The sequence below is a fragment of the Pelodiscus sinensis genome, chromosome 9 (genome assembly GCF_052426305.1).
Source record: "Pelodiscus sinensis isolate ZL-2025 chromosome 9, ASM5242630v1, whole genome shotgun sequence".
In the NCBI taxonomy this organism is placed as follows: Eukaryota; Metazoa; Chordata; order Testudines; family Trionychidae; genus Pelodiscus; species Pelodiscus sinensis.
This window is the reverse complement of record NC_143060.1, coordinates 9,618,301-9,639,818: the sequence shown is the minus strand read 5'-3', so window position 1 is coordinate 9,639,818 and position 21,518 is coordinate 9,618,301. Positions and strand designations below refer to the sequence as shown.

The window sequence follows — 21,518 nt, the reverse complement described above, 5'->3', positions numbered from 1 at the left end:
GAACAAATCATGTCAAACCAATCTGAAGGTACGTCTAGACTACATGCCTCTGGCGACAGAGGAATGTAGATTAGGCTACTAGGCATAGGAAAATGAAGCAGCGATTTAAATAATTGCCGCTTCATTTAAATGTACACGGCTGCCGCGCTGAGCCGATCAGCTGTTTGTCGGCTCAGCGCGGAAGTCTGGGAGGTCGACAAATGCCTTTGATGTCGACCCCTGTGCATCCAGACTACTGCGCTGAGCCGACAAACAGCTGATCGGCTCAGCGCGGCAGCCATGTAAATTTAAATGAAGCGGTGATTATTTAAATCGCCGCTTCATTTTCCTATGCCTGGTAGCCTAATCTACATGCCTCTGTCGCCAGAAGCATGTAGTCTAGACGTACCCTGAGAGCTTTCTTTGAGAGGATAACGAGACTTGTGGATAAAGGAGAAGCGGTGGATGTGGTATACCTAGATTTTAGTAAGGCATTTGATACAGTCTTGCATGATCGTCTTATCAATAAACTAGGCAAATACAACTTAGATGTAGTTACTATAAGGTGGGTGCATAACTGGCTGGATAACCATACTCAGAGAGTGTAGTTATTAATGGTTCCCAATTGTGCTAGAAAAGTATAATGAGCGGCGTTCCTCCAGGGTCTGTTTTGGTATTGGCTCTGTTCAATATCTTCATCAATGATTTAGATATTGGCATAGAAAGTACACTTAGTAAGTTTTCAGATGATACCAAGGTGGGAGGGGTTGCGACAGCTTTGGAGGATAGAGTCATAATTCAAAATGATCTGGACAAATTGGAGAAATGGTCTGAGGTAAACAGGATGAAGTTTAATAAAGACAAATGCAAAGTGCTCCACTTAGGAAAGAATAATCAGTTTCACATATACAGAATGGGAAGCGACTGTCTAGGAAGGAGTACGGCAGAAAGGGGTCTAGGGGTTATGTTGGACCACAAGCTAAATATGAGTCAACAGTGTGATACAAACATGATTCTGGGATGCATTAACAGGTATGTTGTGAGCAAGACACGAGAAGTCATTCTTCCGCTCTACTCTGCGCTGGTTAGGCCTCAGTTGGAGTACTGTGTCCAGTTCTGGGCACTGCATTTCAAGAACGATGTGGAGAAACTGGAGAGGGTCCAGAGAAGAGCAACAAGAATGATTAGAGGTCTAGAGAACATAACGTATGAAGGAAGGCTGAAAGAATTGGGTTTGTTTAGTTTAGAAAAGAGAAGACTGAGGGGGGCCATGATAGCAGTTTTCAGGTATCTAAAAGGGTGTCATGAGGAGGAGAGAGAAAACTTTTTCATCTTGGCCTCTGAGGATAGAACAAGAAGCAATGGGCTTAAACTGCAGCAAGGGAGGTTTAGGTTGGACGTTAGGAAAAAGTTCCTAACTGTCAGGGTAGTCAAACACTGGAATAAATTGCCCAGGGAGGTTGTGGAATCCCCATCTCTGGAGATATTTAAGAGTAGGTTAGATAAATGTTGATCAGGGATGGTCTCGTCTGTACTTGATCGTGCCGTGAGGGCAGGGGACTGGACTCGATGACCTTTCGAGGTCCCTTCCAGTCCTAGTATTCTATGATTCTATATACATGAAGTACGGTAAGTTCCTTGCTACCAACACCAAACCTGGGACTGAAGACTGATGTAAAACATTTCCCCATCACCACCCATGAAAGCATGAGGGAGCATTCATACCTCCTCATAAACATAAAGACCTCCCCACTCTCAAAGCTGGACATTTATTTTGCATTTAGACTTTTTTTTCTATCCAGCACATAGAATAAATGCTTATTTCTGTTTAAAGGGTTTTCCTTTGCATAGCAAATAAGCTTCACAATATAGCTGATTTTTTTTAAAGTGTCACTTAAGTTATTTTGGTACAATTTATCTTTCCTTACTTATTCCTAGAACACCTCAGAGTATTAACAATGAAATAAATGTGATAACATTCTAACATCTTCAAACATTACCTCATTTAAAAATCTAATTTACTTTTCACCATTAAGGCTTACTTCACTGTTTTGCATTTTTCTCAGCTTGTACAATGAAAGTACACTGTCAGTTTCATTTCTGCTTTGAATCTTTTGCATAGTATGCTTGTCATTCACTAGCACAGTGTTCTTGTACTTACGTTTCCAATAATGCAAGGGAATTACTAAATATTAAAAAGCGAAAGGAAACAGTTTTCTTTTAATTCTACCAAAAAACCCAAATCCTTAATCTGTTTTCTTGGACCAAAATGTACCCTTTTTGTTTGAAAAGAGGCTAAAACCTGAATAGCCAATGTGTCTTAAATAATACTAGGTGGCCTTCCATATAATATAAAGCAATAACCTCCAAAAGAACCCAGAATGTAGTTTTTCTGTGTATTTAAATCCCAATGAAATCAGTAGGAGCTATGCTCAAAGACTGACTGTAATTAAATGAACAAACACTGGAATAAGAAATATGTGCTCCCTGGTAAGATACCAAACATGAATTCTGCCATCATGTGAAGCTCCACATAAAGTTTCTGTAGTCAGTAAATGAACAGTGTGTGTCCAGATCCTGGGAAGGGTGGGGAAGCACAAACACAAAGAAAAGCTCTGTGAAACTCAAAAGCTTGTCTTTTTCACCAACAGAAATAGGTTCAAAAAAAGGTATTACCTTATGCAGCCTGTCTCTCTCTAAGCTAAACCCAAGTTAAAGGCATAAACTTGAATTGACCTAAAGACTTGACAACAGAGAAGACTGGAGATACAACTCCCAATCCTACAAACAAACATGAACAGGCTTCACTTCAAGCATCTGTAAAAATGATCCATGGATGCAGATACACACGTATATAAATAAGGATGTGAACATATAACCGTATAAACTGTTAACTATAAGCCTGGGATTATCGGTTAACGTCCAGTTACACGCATGCTTCTACTCAGCTCCCCAGCTTAAAAGCCAGGTCCTAGCATGCACCAGCTTCCAGGGACCCGGCTGCCAGCCTACACTGCTGCCTCTGATACAGAGGCACCAGCACGGGGCAGCAGCCAGCTGCCTGAGAGCGGGTTGGGAGTTTTTCAGAAGTTACACGTTTACACAATTATCTGCATTTTAAGGTCCCTAGATAAAAGCAGATAGCTGCAAATTTGCAGGGTTCTAGATATAAAATTTGTATCTCCAGGCGTGACTAGTGAGGAAGGACATGGGGGGGACGGGAGGGGACAGCCACCTGATGGCTTCCCCATATAACTCCTCCCTATGCCACCACTAGCTTGGGGAGGGCTGGGACAACAACTCTCCACTCCAGGTCCTGCCCAGGCCCAACCCCATCTCTCCCCGTTGCTCTGCCCTGCCTCTTTCCTCAAACAACATGGTGTGAGGGACTAGTGTGGGCCTGGTACCAGTAGCAGGCCTCCTTGTACACACCAGCAGCAGCAAGGGAAGTAGAGTGACATGGCCCTAGCTTGCTCTGTTCCCCCAGTTTATGGCTGTGTCACTCTGCTCCCCACTGGTGAGTGGGGGAGGCAGTCCCACCCCTCCTCCAAGTGACATTGTGGGGAGCGGTGGGAGCAGAGTCCTGTTGCTCTGCTTCCCCTGCTGCTGCTGAGTGGGGGTTGGGCTGACTCCTGCTAGAGGTGCCAGTTCCCAACCTAGTCCTCCCGGGATGCCTAGAGGGTCTGGCCCCTTGTTCCTTCCACCCACATCTTTTATGGGGGGGGGGTCATGTGCCCCCTCCACACACTGCCATGTATTGCCTGTGTAGCTTCAAAAATGAGCCATATATATCCCCATACACAACCGCAGATACAACCTGTGGATATAAAGCAGATAAACACAGATTCGCAGGGCTCTAAAGAGCAGAATCTAAAGTAATGAACAGGTAGAACTGATGATCCTGACTAATGGAAAGAGGGTAATGGCTGGGTCTGGTGGCCGAGATCACCATCCTGACAGCAAAATTCTCTTCCACATAAATTCTTGGCATAAGCGGGCTATTATAAAACACGATGGGGCAGGAAAAATGAGGTAACTTGGAGGCTCCATCTATTAAATAAAATGTCCCCTTAACTTTTTATTTTAGCTCATGAACCCTCTGGCAAATAAGTCTCCGCAGGCAGAAGAGCACCTTCTGCAGTCCTGTTGGCTTCCCATCCACTCCCTCACTGTTGCCTCTTTCAGAAAAGGGCATCGAGGACCTGGGGTGGCAGTTTCACAAAGAAATTATTCTTGAAGCCACAAGAGGGATTCCAGCAGAGATGGGAGGGCCAGCTGTAAAATGGGGAGGACGAGTAGGGAAGGGGGGGGGGGTGTCTCACAGTCTCTTCCTAAAAAGGGGGCAGGGGTCAATAAACCAAAATTGGGAGGGAGGGAAAGGAGATGGGGGTGTATGATACACTCTCTTCCCCGAAAGTCGGGGGAGGGGGTCAATATACCAAAATGGGGAGGAGGGAAAGGAGATGGGGGTGTATGATACACTCTCTTCCCGGAAAGTCGGGGGAGGGGGTCAATATACCAAAATGGGGAGGAGGGAAAGGAGATGGGGGTGTATGATACACTCTCTTCCCGGAAAGTCGGGGAAGGGGGTCAATATACCAAAATGGGGAGGAGGGAAGGAGGGAAAGGAGATGGGGGTGTATGATACACTCTCTTCCCCGAAAGTCGGGGGAGGGGGTCAATATACCAAAATGGGGAGGGGGGAAGGAGGGAAAGGAGAGGGGGGTGTATGATACACTCTCTTCCCCGAAAGTCGGGGGAGGGGGTCAATATACCAAAATGGGGAGGGGGGAAGGAGGGAAAGGAGAGGGGGGTGTATGATACACTCTCTTCCCCGAAAGTCGGGGGAGGGGGTCAATATACCAAAATGGGGAGGGGAGAAGGAGGGAAAGGAGAGGGGGGTGTATGATACACTCTCTTCCCGGAAAGTCAGGGGAGGGGGTCAATATACCAAAATGGGGAGGGGAGAAGGAGGGAAAGGAGAGGGGGGTGTATGATACACTCTCTTCCCGGAAAGTCAGGGGAGGGGGTCAATATACTAAAATGGGGAGGGGAGAAGGAGGGAAAGGAGAGGGGGGTGTATGATACACTCTCTTCCTGGAAAGTCGGGGGAGGGGGTCAATATACCAAAATGGGGAGGAGAGTAAGGAAAGGAGATGGGGGCGGGAGGTGACACTCTCTTCCTCAAAAAGGGGGGCGATATATACGGGGGTTGCAAATCACTTCCTCTCCCCAAATGCATGTTTTCCAAACCCTTCCCACCGCAGTCTCTGCGTGCTGGGCGGGGGGGTGACTAACCAGTGCAGAAGCCCCCTTCTCCCCACCCAGCGGAGATCAGGCTGGCGGCGCGGGCCGGCTGCGCGTGGGCGGGGGTTACCTGGCTTTTCAGACGCATTTTCGGGGGAGACCGCGCGCGGGAGGCAGGCTCGGGGCGGGGGGCCGCTCTCGAAGGCGACAGCGCGGCCCGAGGCTGCACGTGGCTCCCGGGGCCGAGGCCAGCACGAGGTTCCAAAGCCGGCGGGGGGGGGGGGTCACGTTCCCGCGAGGGGCGGGCGGCGCAACGTGGAACGCCCCAGAACGGGAGCGGGGAGCACGTGGAGCCGGGGAGGATGGAGCGCGCGCCCAAACGGGCCCGGGCCTGCCTGCAGAGACAACCTCCCCTCTGGGATCACGGAGATGGGGAAGGGCAAAACCTGGGAAATCCCCTCCCCCCCAAAAAAAATCTCTGTTCTTGGCTGGTCCCAGGGGACCCTTCCCCACGCAACAGGTTCCCTTTCGCACCCACCCCCGCCTTGCTCGGCTTGGCTCTGAATGATCCTTTGCTAGGTGCATTGAGAGACCCCTTCCCGGGAGCCCCTGGCCCTTTGCATGACCCTGCAGGGGAATCACCTCCAACCCCTCAGTCAGTTGAGGAAAAAGGACAAAACAAAAGCCTGGAATGAGGGGTAGGCCCTCCTGAAGCAGGGGTGAGGTGGAAATGCTGGGGATATTAGCTGGAGGACTCCCTGGGAATGATTTCTTATATGATTGGCAGTTTTAATATATAAAATGTAAAATTCAGGAGTATAGTTAGCACTGAAAACTAATAAACATGCACATACTGAGATTGCTCAGAGTCCACCCAGCTTAGCACAGTAATAGCTGACACCACCTCTAAAAGTCTGTTCAGACCCTGTCTTCAGGGCACAATTTTAGTCTTCACAGACAACATTCAGTAACAGGATGCTATTCTCATAAAAGCAGGATTCAGGGGACTAGAGGCCTTTCCCCTTCCTCTAGACCAGTGTTTCTCAACCTTTTATATAAAGTACCCCTTTTAAAATATATATAAGAACATAAGAATGGTCATACTGGGTCAGACCAAAGGTCCATCTAGCCCAGTATCCTGTCTGCGGACAGTGGCCAGTGCCAGGTGCCCCAGAGAGGGTGGACTGAAGACAATGATCAAGTGATTTGTCTCCTGCCATCCATCTCCAGCCTTTGGCAAACAGAGGCCAGGGACACCATTCCTATCCCCTGGCTAATAGCCTTTTATGGACCTAACCTCCATGAATTTCTCTAGCTCTTTTTAAAACTGTTAGGGTATGTCTACTCTGCATTCCTCTTTCGAGAGAGGAATGTAAATGCAGCTGAGAAAAATTGCAAATGAAGCGTGGATTTGAATTTTCCGTGCTTCATTTGCATAATCGCGTCTGGGTGCTATTTCAAAATACCCTATTTCGAAATAAGAAACACTGTCTAGACGCAGTTATTTTGAAAGAAAACCCTTCTTTCAAAATTACCTTTAAACCTCATTTTATAAGGAGTAAGAGTAATTTTGAAAGAAAGGCTTTCTTTCAAAATAACCGTGTCTAGACAGCATTTCTTTTTTTGAAATAGGGTATTTCAAAATAGCTCCCGGACATAATTATGCAAATGAAGCGTGGGAATTTCAAATCCGCACTTCATTTCCAGTTTTGTTCCTATGCATTTGTATTCCTCTCTCAAAAGGAATACTAGCCTTCACAGTCCTAGCCTTCACAGCCTCCTCTGGCAAGGAGTTCTACAGGTTGACTGTGCACTATGTGAAGAAGAATTTCCTTTTATTAGTTTTAAACGTGCTACCCATTAATTTCATTTGGTGTCCTCTAGTTCTTATATTATGGGAACAAGTAAATAACTTCTCTTTATTCACCCTTTCCATACCATTCATGATTTTATATACCTCTATGATACCCCCCCCCCCCACAGTCTCCTCTTTTCTAACCCGAAAAGTCCCAGTCTCTTTAGCCTCTCCTCATATAGGACCTGTTCCAAACTCCTAATAATTTTAGTTGCAATCTTCTGAACCTTTTCTAATGCCAAAATATCTTTTTTGAGGTGAGGAGGCCACATATATATATATATATATATATACAAACATTTTTTTAACCATTGAAACACTTTTGTTTAAATAACTTAATCATAAAATAACTTAATAATAAAAATGTAAAACTTAAAACTAAAATTCAGTTTTCTCCTAATTTCACTTGTGTTGACATACCCTCCCCCGCAGATTTCTCTCGAGCACCTCTAAGGGTACTTGTACCACGGTTGAGAAACACTGCTCTAGACTAGAGCTTGCCACAGGAAACTGCTTCCTACCATCCCCTCCAAAGGCTGAGCTCTCTCAGGGTTTCCCAGCTAAAGCTGATAATCCAACAGCACTGGCTAGTTCCACCCCTTCAGAGCATAGATCACCCTGTTGCAATACTATACAGTCAGAGTGTCTTTTTTTTTTTCTGTGCTGAATGCCTTAAAATTTCTATGCAAAGACCAACCAAACCATACCCTACATAGGATCATATTTCTCTCTCTGACCTGTATTTGAAGGGATGTCTCTTATTTGGAGTCTAATGTACTGTAAGACTCTACTAAGAAGCATTTAATAGGTTTAAAAGCCAGTTTTGAGCAACACCCAAGAGAAGGATGAGACACTGAGACAAATGTATGATCTTAAGCCACAAGTAGTACTTTGTGAGAAGTTTTCCCTAAAAATAGGCTTTGCCTTATATTTTCATAGAATCATTTGTATCTGTATCATAATCAAAAGTAAATTCAGCACATAATTAAGAGGATACACTACCACTGAAAACAGTTCTAACAAGGCTGAATTTTGCTTACAGATTCAAAAGGCAGAAATGACATTATGCATTACATACACAGCACACATATGCAGTAAGTGTAGTAAGAGGTACATACTTAGCAAATTGCTCATATGAAGCCTGATTAAAGAAAAAAAAACCCTCTGACAGTTTTCATATTAAAATAGAATGTCTCCAGTAATTTAAAAGATTTTGATATGGCGTTCAAAGAATGCTTTCTACTACAAAGTGAGGAGTGTTTAAGGCCCTTGCTTCTCAACTCTTTTGAAGATCTACACATGCAACCTCCAAATAATAGTTTGATTGGTTCATGTAATAAGGGTGGTGGAATATACCCTTGATTACGCTCTTTGATTTTCACAGCTCTTGTGTATTAACATAGTTATAAGAAGAGTTATCATAGCAACAATACTTCCTGTACACTATGCATACATGCGGGCTTGAACACATGCATGATCCCTCATCAGTTTGGCACTGAGTTACATTCATTACTGAAGAGTGCATCAAGATCTATTTATTTCAGATATTAACATAGAAACATAGTTTATTTATTTGGCTAACTCTGTCCATTAGTTTGGTCAAAATTCTTCCTGTTTAAGAGATTTGACAACACAAACATAGTGAACTTGTGGTACATTCTGTGTAGAAAATGGAAGAATACTAGAGGGTCAATAGTTCAGGGTGGCATCTCAGGTAATGCATAAATGATTCTAACCTGTGGATATATGAAGCATGATTTTCAGAGTAGAATTTAACCCAAGCTAGCACAGATTTTTGTTTTCTGACAGTGAATCTGACCTTTTCAATACAATAAAACATTTTATTATAGTATAACTACCTTATACAACTAAATTCTAAAATATACTTTCTTTTGAAAATTTGAGGCACCTAATCTCAAATAACAGTCATGAAAAGGACACCAATCCATTACATGATTAGGCATCATTTCATTAGACAACAGCTTTTCTAAAATCTGTTTACTTTCAAGTATTCTCACATTTAGTGTTTTTATTGATAGAATATTGAGTGTGCATTGTTCAGCATTTCATTGTTTCTCTGGATTTGTAAAGTCTCTTGAAAATCATTTTTAAAAATTCACATAATACCCCAAAACTATGTTTAGTCCTTTACTGTTCTTACTGATTCTGTTGCAGCAAACTATTCTGGGCAATAATTTACAAAAGGTCAACAATGTCATGCAAACGGGGCATTCTACAGAGAAATGCATTCACTTGATAATATTCTATATCCATACGGTATTACATACTAAATTTATTACCTATCTTACTAAAAATGTTCAAAGATATTCTTTACCCTCTGAAAAAAGTAATTCTCAAAATTGTTATGTTAACACTATAGAAAAGAGAATGCTAATATAAATGCTGTTCAATTGCAGAAATGCAAATTTAACTAATATATTTCTTTTCACTAAGTACTGTTAGTGTACAGTTTGAAAATTCACTAACATTTATGTAGTCTCGTAATCTTCTGACGTGCCTTCTTGTCTTAATTACATAAAAAAACCACCAACAAAAAGATCTTAGTAAATGAGAAATAAAGTGAAGACTTACTTTTCACCTTCAGAAAACAAGTCCTGTATTGAAGGTAATGAAAATGCTATGAAGTCCAAAATCAGCAAAAGAGTATGGTGCTCATTCTGTACCTGAATTAGTAGGCACCTGTGTTTCTTTGTCTATATACGTTTGTCTGTACCTGAGCATTTAATTTGTGTTACTCCTCCCACAGTCCGCCCCATTTCTTTGTCTAAGCTGAGCAATTGAACAATAACATCAATATGATATCAGAAATCTGGACCGAATGAAAACAGTGTGATTTACTACTGATAAATGGCTTACCAGTCTCACAGTTGAAACCTTATAGCAAAGTATGAAATTTTGCTGATAGCATCATCTAATAGAGCAGGAAGATTAAATAGTGAGTTTGAAATTTCATGGTGCTATTAGAGCACAATGAACAAATTATATATTCAAAATATTATACCCCAAATCATTATGTCATTTAGCATACCACACAATTTTAGTGTGAATAGGAAATGCAATCTAAAATAACGATTTGGGTGTGTTTTAAGCAATAAAGAAAGAATACTCTACAAGTTAAAGGCAAGCATGAAAGCTCATTACAATTCTTGTCGTTGGAACTGAGAGCTATAAAGCTATACACACCTCAAATATTTGGAGGACTTCAGAAGAGAATTTGGATTCTTTGTAGAATCAAAACTCACTAAAGCCAATGACCAAAGAGAGGAATTTTGAGTGTGAAGTTCTAGTGGTCTATTATGCTAGTGAAACTCAGAATTTTGTGTAGCTTCACTCACAGAAGTTTTTTGCATTTTACTTATTTGTCAAGTCATGCAAGATTTAAAAAACATGAAATCTAAAGGAACATATTTCATTTAAAGACAAGATTGGTTTAGATTTGTTGTTACAGAAGAAAAATCTTTTAAATATTATCTACATTTAGCATTTGATTTACAACATCAGGTCATTGTTTAGTTGGTGGACTTGTGTTGTGACTAGGGCTAGTCTAAATTATTCAGTGTATAATTTTAGACAAAAAATATTCATGGTAATCCCAAATTTCAACAACAACAAAAAGAAGATTAATGTCATAATTCTCCTTGTCACATTTTTTGTTCATCTCTGACCATGAGAATGGTCAATTATCAGATGGCTGGTTTTAGTGATCATTATGTGTTTTTATTTTTGTAAAGCATCATACAAATATTTAATAATAATTTAGCCAACTATCATATGCCAACAAGAGCAAGGAGAGGTAGATTGCATGTATCCCACTGAGTGATTTGTTCTTAGGTGTACGGTTGGTTTTATGTGGATTCAGAATAGTAGGAGTGATGAGGGAATAAATAAAACATTTGTTTTACAAAGTAGGTGATTTTCTTATAGCTTCATCTTAAATCTAGAGGGACCAACATTTAACAGTCTCGGGCACATATTCAGTATTGGATGTTATACAACATCCCAATGAAAAGCCACATTTAGAATTTCCTTCATTTGGCAACAGCACATCCAAGCCTCATGGACATTGGGAAAGTCTGGATCCAGCTCCTGGGGGTAATTGGTCTGATTTATAGTACAGGCTGGACGTCTCTGGTCTGGAACCCACGGTACCTCACCGGTCCCGAACGAGGGAATTTGCTGGACCAGGAGAGGTCACCTGCTATTGGCTCTGGTTGTGTTATTGGGGCTCCAGTCCCGGTCCCAGCCTAAACCCTGCCAGGCTCCAAGCTGCCTGCCCTCTTGCCACTGGGGCTCCCAGTCAGGACTTCCTGGTCCAAGAACATCCATTGTCCTGCTGGACCACGGATGTTGCCAGAGGAGAGAGTTCCAGTTTTGGGGGTTCCAATAGTAATAGTGTATCTGTTTTTCATATAACTATTTTCCCCTTTTTCAAAGTGCTGCACAGATATTTTACTGAGTCAGTAGGTATCGTTCAGTTGCTTTTTCACACAGTTCATTGGATATTTAAGCTAAAGACCTAATCTCATTTTTGGCTTTATGAATGTTTATCTTGGATTAAGCATTTATCTGCTAAGGATTTTGACCTATATTCTACTCTTCTGGTGAGCTATAGCTGTTCATGAGCCTGTAATGACATATTAGAATGGGTTGGACATGTTCATATTTAACACAGACTTCATATATGTGCTCTTTTCAGTCAATATTACAATATTCACACATATGTATGTTAAATAAGCATTTAATAAGCACTATTTATGGAGGACAATCTGAAAAACTCTCTTGGAATCCTGCTGAAATCAACCATACTTAATTAGGGACAGCTTAAAAGATCAGCCCTCACAGCCACACAAAGAAATTGAAATGATTTTGAGCCATTCTGTCCTCAGTTACATTGTTACACTACTTGTGGTTTTTGTTCATTTGTTTTAAAACTGTTTTTAATGGATTTACTTCTTTTTGTAATTTCTTTTGACCTTCCACGGCTAATTCCTACATCATTTCTTGATCTCATTCCTGATTTTGCACTGCTGATGACCCATCTAGAACCACAAAGTTACCTATTCATATAAGCATTTCAGACATGAAGAGGTGCTAATTAAGTCTCTTAAATGTAACTTATCATATTTGGTATGTGCAGATGGGGTACATATAGTAAGTTTATATTGCAACAAGAGGTTACAGCAGAGGGGAGCTCCCCAATCCCTCCCAGATGTGGATAAACAGCATTTTTCATAGCTCCCACTCCTCCTTGGCTGGAATAATGAGTTCTCCTCCTCTTGGTTTAATCTATTAATTAGGCACAGCCAACAGAGCAGGTTCTTCTGGGATATGGAAAGAGGTGGTTTATGACAACTCACTATATTTTTTTACCTTCAGGTTGGTTAATATTATTTAGCTAGATTATTTAAATTAATGGATTAATGTGAAATTATTTCAACTCTTTTTACAGATTTTCTGAATGGCTATTAATGATGCCATATCTCTATCTCTACTGTGCAGTAAATACACAGATTCAAAGTGTTTTCCCTCTGATACATTAGGTTATGTTAGAGCACTTCAGGAAGATCACTTCATTTCTCAGGTGCTCAAAGTCAGTTGGTCTTTGGTCTTACTTTGTTGACAACACCAAGGCATACTATTGTTGCCCAGAAAGGCACTCGTAGTTATGTTTATTTGTTTAATTATGCGGGATATGTTTAATAGTTACAAAATCCTGTTTTAACAAACATAAAGTTGACATTTTAATTGCATAAAAGTTAGAGAATTTAAAATAAAGTTTCCCACAGCAACCTTAATTATGTCTCTGTGTGTACATGACTACAGGGTCTTCTGTCTTATGATCATATCACTTGAATAATGCTAAATTCTACATGTCAGCATTTCAATATTACTGAGAAAGAGTAACAAACATAAAACAGTTCACAGTCCAATATATTTACATAGTCTTACTGAAGAAATAATTCTGAGAAAGTTTGGTTCTTTTCCAAAATATTCATAGGGGCCAGAGTTAAGGTTGTAATAGAAACCAGCTTCAAAATTATTAATATTTGTTCCATTTTGCCTTGTTTCTGTTGAAGTGTCAACAAAGACGTCTCAATTCTGATTTCTTCACTATTTTATATGGTAGAATATACTTCTGTTTCTGAATTTTTACCACAGCAAAATTATCCAGGAAATATGCTTGGAACCATGGCTACAACAGACAAAAGAGTATGTATGAACCTGTAAGTCAGTTTTCGGTTATGGAGAGAAAGAGGGATGCAGTTCATGAATGAAGCAAAGATCCGACAAATGGCTGTATGCAGAAAACAAGTGATCTATCACAGCTTACACACCGATGATTTAACTATAACACACACCTACAATGGAATTATTTTTTGATAAGGTACATGATCTGGAATATTTCTAAAAAGAAAATGTCTAGGATCTCAAAGGAGAAATTACAGGATATATTGAAGGGCTTGCAGACATTAATGCTGCAAACTTTTGGTTAAGTGTTAACTGGATCTTTGTTTCAGATTAAATGTATTGCTTTTGATACCCTTTGTGTCAATATTTGCATTAGGGATTGGCATCTAGGCTGTAGCTCATCATAATCAGGGCCTGTGTGTTCTGCAGCTGCAGAATATGTTGCAGAATTCATTCTTTGCTACTTCAGAAACTCAGGTTTGATTTTTTTAATGTTTCTCTCTCATGATTGTGGAGAAAATTTAAAAAAATCCAAAATCGACCAGAGGTACATTGTCTGAGTCTGCAGAGAGCCTGAAGCAATAGTCTTCAAAGCCATCCACTGCCCCATTCATTCAATGAAAGGCCCCATGGACTCCATGATTCTGCAGCTTTGGAATTTGGCATTTTTGAAGACGCTACATAATTCAGTTTTGTTTAATGATGCTAGGCACTTGATACTTGATTTCTGTCTCCTGGTCCTTTCAGGAACTGCTTGCATTTTTCTCTTGCTCTCCAGCTTTCCCCGCAACGGGCAGTTAATTGGAATACAGTGCATGTTTCTATGTTGTTACATATTGCTTGGCAGCAGGTGGTCAGGAAATCAGAAGTGGAGTTTAGTCTGCAACTCTGCAGCAGCAATGGAGGAATCCACAAATGTAGGCTAGCAAGATGGGATGCATAGAAAATAGCGCAGCAGGGCCAGCAGCCAGGGTCTGGGCTGTTGGGAAGATGAGCTTCTGAAGCTTGATATAAGTTTCCCCATCTCCTTCTTTGAATGCATGTGGAGAAGGAGATTCTGAGCGGGCTGCTTGGACAACATTGCAGGAGCCAAGAGCCAGAGAGTGGACCCAGCTATCTGAAGATCATAGTGGGAAAACAACAATCCGTGTATATACTCATTGATGAATTTTATGCCGATGAGTATTTTCAGCTATGAACCATATTTGTGTGTTTTGTGTGAGGATGACAAAGATGGGAAAGAAGAGTGTTTTGTAGCAATCAAATACTTTTAACGTAGATTCAGAATCTAGGGATTGTCATGAAATATATGGTGTTTTGCTGCAGAATATAGTTCCATTGTGTTGTGGATCACAATGTTGTTTCTGAGATCCAAGGTTTGAGAAATCCTGATAATTTTTCTCAGCTTCAGTCAGCACCTTCAGATGCATCATGACCTGCAGAGTGATAGGCTGGCAAAGTCTACAATACAGGCAGTCCCCGGGTTACGTACAAGATAGGGACTGTAGGTTTGTTCTTAAGTTGAACCTGTATGTAAGTCGGAACTGGAATCCAGATTTAGCCGCTGCTGAAACTGATCAGTTTCAACAGCGGCTGAATCTGGACACCAGTTCCGACTTACATACAGATTCAACTTAAGAACCCCAGGCGTCCCCAAGTCAGCTGCTGCTGAAACTGATCAGCAGCTGATTCCAGGAAGCCCGGAGCAGAGCAACTCTGCCTCAGGCTTCCTGTAGCCAGCCGCTGGTCAGTTTCAGCAGCGGCTGACTTGGGGACGCCTGGGGCAGAGCAGCTTGGGTGCTGCCGGGTTGGTCCAGTAGCGCCAAGGAGCGGTGCTGCGGGACCAACCGGCAGCGCCCCACCTGCTCTACCACAGGCCCCGGGCTTTGCTCCACATCTCCCTGGTCTGCTGGGGGGGCACTAGCTGCGTCCCCCCCCAGCAGACCAGGGAGACGTGGAGCAAAGCGGCGGAGGACCCGGGCCGGACCGCGGCACTTCCAGATCAGCACCGCGGTCCGGCCCGGGTCCTCCGCGGCTTTGCTCAGCGTCTCCCTGGTCTGCAGACCAGGGAGACGCTGAGCAAAGCCGCGGAGGACCCGGTCCGGCCCGGCGGTGCTTCCAGATCAGCTGGAAGCGCCGTGGGTCTGGCCTGGGTCCTCCGCCGCTTTGCTCAGCGTCTCCCTGGTCTGCAGACCAGGGAGATGCTGAGCAAAGCGGCGGAGGACCCGGGGCCGGACCCGCGGCGCTTCCAGATCACCTGGAAGCGCCGCGGGTCCGGCCCCGGGTCCTCTGCCCGTTTTCTAAGCGTCTCCATGGTCTGCAGACCAGGGAGACGCTGAGCAAAGCGGCGGAAGACCCGGGGCCGGACCCGCGGCGCTGATCTGGAAGCGCCGCGGGTCCGGCCCTGGGTCCTCCGCCGCTTTGCTCCCCGTCTCCCTGGTCTGCTGGCTCCCCCAGCAGATCAGGGAGACGGGGAGCAGCTTTTCTCGCCCCGGAGGAGGCGGGCGGCGGGACCAGGCGTCCCGCTGCTCCAGTCCTCCGGGGCGAGAAAATCCCCGTTCATAACTGCGGATCCGACATAAGTCGGATCCGCGTAACTCGGGGACTGCCTGTATAAAAGGTTGCTATGTGCTTTTCCTCAGCATTCTATATTGAGAGTACAATCCAAAAGGAATATACTCAACTTTTTTCTTTGTATTTAGTGCTGTTGCTCTCTACCTGGAATTGGGGAAGTTCTGTAACACCAAAGACAGCTTGAGGATCACTGACTTTTACAATAACAGATCACACTTTTACCTTTGTGGCATTTACATTATTGAACTATTGTGATGAGCATTATGGAAATGTCTGTAAATAAGCAAAATGCTTTTAACATCTTTTGTTTTTGCAATGATGAAGATGGAAGCTGCTGGTACAGTAAAATATAATGGTTCTGTTTAATAAAAACATATATCCATTAATGTGCAGTTAGGATCAGAAAAGTGCTTGTTTATGTGGAAATGGCACCTGATTTCTTAATTGTATCTTTCTAGGTGTCTTTGATTCATCTCTAATTACATTAATGACTAATATTTTTTTCTCCATGGAACAGCACATGCTGCTATAGAAGAGTAAGAGGGATTTTAGTTCCCCAGTGCATCATCAACCCAGTCAGTTAAGTTCTGACTCTAGAATCATTATTTACAGAGGAGGATGTAAGAATTGTGGTTTTAACTTACAGTCTACAATAGAATTTCAAAAGAGGCTATGGGGATCCAATTTCAATTGAATTTTAATAAGCATATGGTGCCTAACTACCAAAGAACAAGTCTATGCTGGGGTGTGCAAGGGGTGTGCAAGGGATATCTGGAATAGATATGACTTGAATGATTAATAAGTAATTATTCTTTCTGGACCACAAAGCAAACAAACAAAAATAGAAAAGCCATCCACCTCTGTTTATCCCAAAATAGGACCTACATGTAAAGACAATAAGTAAATTGTTCACATAATCTGAGACACTTTGTTGAAAGATGCACAAATCAGCCCATATTGAGTGTTCCCCTCCCCATGAACTGAAAATAAAATGTCTAAACGAGGGTATTATTAATCACCTAGGCAAGAATGTCTCATAGTTTACACATTTATAAATTTCTTTCTTCGTCCTGTCTCAGCTAAAAAGATCTCCAGAAAATCTGAGCCATATGGTTTCACCCCAAATTATTAATTATATATTGTTTCATTGTAAATCATATACATTGGAATAGTCTTTCATCCCAAATAAGAATCTGAACATTTGTTTGCCTTGTGAGTCAGATCTACATCCTTATGTATTTGAAAAAATATCTCTTGTTCTAGTAGAACAGGAGTGGGCAAATACTGGCCGATGGGATGAATACAGTTCACCAGGATTAGCCCCTGGTGGACTACCACCACTATATTTACCTCTGCCTTTGCAGGTACAAGTGATTGCAGCTCCTGTTGGCCATGGATCACATTCCCAGCCAATGTCAGCTGCAGGAAGTGGTGTCCTAGTCCACGCTGCTTCCCGCAGCTCCCGTTACCCAGGAATGGTGATCTGCAGCCAATGGGAGCTGCAGAGGCACAGGCAAATATATCAGCGGCAGCCTGCCAGGGCCCATCCCTGGTGAACCACTGCCATTTTATTGCCCATCCCTGTAACAGAAAGACAAGATAGGTGAAGTAATATCTTTTACTAGACCTATTTCCAGTAAAAGTTATTACCTTACATACCTTGTCTCATGTACTGGGACCAACATAGCTACAAGAACACTGCAAACAACAAAGGAAGATATTGGATCTCTTTCTAATGTAAGTCCTAAATTATGTGAAATGGTTATGTATAACTGAAGAATGTATGGAATGAATCCTCCAAATTTAGAAGATGATAAAGATTTTGTTGGTTTTCATTGTAAATAGCTGTTGCACTCTAGAAGTAATAGGAATTGTCTGGCATAAGGAAGGAGAAATGTTTACAGATATAAACCAAGGAATAGTTTTAAATATTTTGAGAAATTGCTTAAAAGGAGGGAGTGGATTCCAATTGATAGGAGGGACTAATAAAGAAAAACGATCTTTGACATTAATCAAACATAAACAGCCTCCAATAAGAAACGGATTGGGAAAGAATTTTTTACACATCATTTCCATATATGGGAGAGCAATGGAAACAGGAAAGAAATTGAAAACTAAAACCTTGGCATGTGTTCAATAGGAATAATAGGGAGGACCCAGACAATGAGTCCTGAAATTAGGGAATATAAATGTATGGTGAAAATGAGGTCACCATAAGCTTGTGGGAGTTGACTGAATTCAACACAAGAAACTGAAGCATCCTAAGTGTGACCAATGCCCAGACCAGCCATGTGGAAAGTATTGTACCTCATCTGAGTAGTAAGAGGAAAATAAGTGATGAGATTACATTTCAAAGACTGTATTTCCCCTTCTGTTCTTTAATATCATTACGGGTATGTCTACACTACCACCCTAGTTCGAACTAGGGTGGTAATGTAGGCAACCGGAGTTGCAAATGAAGCCTGGGATTTGAATTTCCCAGACTTCATTTGCATCTCGCCGGCCTCGCCATTTTTAAATGTCCGCTAGTGCGGACTCCGTGCTGTGCGGCTAGACACGGCACAGACTAGGTAGTTCGGACTAGGCTTCCTATTCCAAACTACCGTTACTCCTGGTGAAACGAGGAGTAACGGTAGTTCGGAATAGGAAGCCTAGTCCGAACTACCTAGTCCGTGCCGCGTATAGCCGCGCAGCACGGAGTCCGCACTAACGGACATTTAAAAATGGTGGTGCCCGGCAAAATGCAAATGAAGCCCGGGAAATTCAAATCCCAGGCTTCATTTGCAATTCCGGTTGCCTACATTACCACCCTAGTTCGAACTAGGGTGGTAGTGTAGACATACCCTAACTCACTCAAGTTATTATACTTCAGATTCTAATACTTTCATAAATCCAAGCAAACTGGCCTAAGAGAGATTGAAAAGGATTGTTTTAAGCATCTGTTTTTAATACTCTAAGGCTACGTCTAGACTGGCATGATTTTCCGAAAATGCTTTTAATGGAAACATTTTTCCATTAAAAGCATTTGCGGAAAAGAGCGTCTAGATTGGCACGGACGCTTTTCCGCAAAAGCACTTTTTGCGAAAAAACATCTGTGCCAATCTATATGCGGTTTTGCACAAGAAAGCCCCGATCACCATTTTCGCAATCGGGGCTTTTTTGCGCAAAACAATACTGCGTTGTCTATACTGGCCCTCTTGCGCAAAAGCATTTGCTCAAGAGGGCTTTTGCCCGTACGGGAGCAGCATAGTATTTCCTCAAGAACACTGACAATCTTACATGAGATCGTCAATGTCCTTGCGGAAATTCAAGCGGCCAGTATAGACAGCTGGCAAGTTTTTCTGCAAAAGCAAGTGCTTTTGCGGAAAAACTTGCCATTCTAGACGCAGCCTAAATGTGTACCTTTTGGACCAATCCAGTGAAAGAGAAGTAATAACACTCTTCAAAGCACCTTCAAGACAAGCACATCCGTGGAAGTGTGATGAATATGTTAGGTATGAAAGAATGGAGAATTGTTGATCATGAGTAAATAAGAAATCTTGGACATTTGCATTGGTCTTTGATATAACTATTGAGCTTCAACTCAAGTCTGTGATTGTGTGTGTAGTACACAAAACTAGTTGTGTCTATATTTGAGTGGTGATCTGTTAATTATATGTAAATGTAGTTCTTGGTAAATTAATAAATTGTTGGTTGATTAAAAAAAAGCAAGTGTCCTGACTTGAGAAATACCGTTCAAGTGAAAAGTTGACCCCAAAAAACACTGCATTAAACTAGTAAGCTAACGTTCCATAGATTCAATAAAAGGGGTTATTCTATTGGATTTTCTTCTAAATTGGCAAACCTAGTTTGTTACATTTTAGTTTTAAAATCTAATGGAATCCAGGCAAAATCATCATTTCATGATATACTTATGAATAATCCTGAAGTTATGAATTCGCCCTTTCATAATTACAGTTGTTACCAGAATAGAAGGGAAATGGTGGGAGTGGTTACATGGATGACTTGGGAAAATGAGCTTATGAACTGAAGGGATACATATATGTGCATGTATAAAAAAATTAACATATTATAGAAGCATATGCAATCTGATTTATTGGAGAGATGTTTGTATATGGAGAACATATGGAATAGAAAAAGATTTTAGGATTTACTTAAAAGATAAAGCTAATATAAAAGCTTTAGAGTATAAACAACTGTTAAAACTAGACCAGAAAAGAAATATTAAAGTTAGGGAACAATGAGCTGATTCATATCAAGAACTCTAGACTCCTATTGTTCAGCATACTACACAAGATTTATTTTACTTCTCTTGGCACAGCTTCACATCATCTGAAAGCCACTATCCAAGACATGCGGTCCATTAGGACATCTTTATAATAAGTGTTTTCAGCTACCCCACTTGTTCGTATTCTGGAGAAAAGTTGTTGATTAATTATCTAGAATTAACAATCCTGAAACTAGTCTAAAGGTTTAATTTTTTAAAACACATATGTGATATTTCAATGAATTTCTTTGCCGGTGGCCAAGAGCTGTGTAGCAATATGCCGGAAATCCAAACATCCTCCCACATCTAAAGTCTTGCTAACAGATTTACAATGACTTCTTCTTAGAAAAATAGAGGGAAAATCAGAGAATTCTGCTTAATCTGGAAATCTCATTTCATTTGCAACATACTAGAAAGTTGCATTGCTGTCAGAAAATTATGTTCTTGCAGGTAAGGTATAAGCTTGCTATAAATGAAAGACTAATTACAGAGGGAAAAAAATCTATTTTTGTAAATGCACTTGTCTGACCTTTGAGTATAGTCGGTTTCAGTGCTCTCTTAGGACATGTCTATACTTACGAGAAAATCAACACTCCGGAGGTCGATCTTCTAGCATTCGATTTAGCGGGTCTAATATAGACCTGTAAATCGAATTCTGAGGGCTGTTCCCACTGGCATCCTATACTCTTCCTTCCGTGAGGAGTAAGGGAAGCCGACAGGAGCATTTGCTCCCCTCGGCCTCCCACTGTCTGGACGCCACCATGACTCGATTTAAGGTGAGACAGAGTTGCGTACCTTAAGTTGACCTTCCTGGTCTAATATAGACCTAATGCTTTTATGACTGGTTCCACAAAGGGACTTAGGAAATGTTGTGTGTCTAAAAAAATCACTGGAACAACAACGGGATTCATAATGTCTGAGTTCCATGACTAGGCTTCCTACACAGTGATCAGGGAGACACAGACACCAAAGAATAGGAACTTAAAAAGCTGGCATGCTAGGTGAGAAGCTTCATCAATAATGCAAAGGGATCTCCTATATCTGAGATGAATATCTTAACTACTCGGTCAAAGGTTATAAGGAAGAGCTTCCTCCTTTGAGCATTCATACTAGATTAGGCTCTATGTGGAAGACTGGCATCAGTCTCTCTGCCTATCTTCCTTTGCTCGTCTTTGCCTGGTTTGAAGATCAGGCTGGTACGTAGGGATGAAATAGGTGTCCAGATGCCTAGAATGAGGCTACATCTAAGACTGCAGGCTTCTTTCAGAAGAAGCTTTTCTGGAAGAGATCTTCCAAAAAAACTTCTTCCAAAAGAGAGCGTCCACACTGCCAAAGCACACTGAAAAAGCAATCTGCTTTTTTGAAAGATAGCGTCCACACTGAAGG

The 21,518-nt window shown here is 41.8% G+C and overlaps 1 protein-coding gene across 1 annotated transcript in view; it reads right to left on the bottom strand.

Moving 5' to 3' along the window:
* ELAVL4 (ELAV like RNA binding protein 4) overlaps window positions 1–5,492 on the bottom strand; it is a 120,089-nt gene extending 114,597 nt beyond the window's left edge. The window contains exon 1 of the mRNA XM_075935951.2: window positions 5,357–5,492. Within this exon, the coding sequence (XP_075792066.1) occupies window positions 5,357–5,374 (18 nt within the window). The 5' untranslated portion in view covers window positions 5,375–5,492. The remainder of the gene's footprint in view (window positions 1–5,356) is intronic.
* Between the last annotated feature and the right edge of the window lie 16,026 nt (window positions 5,493–21,518).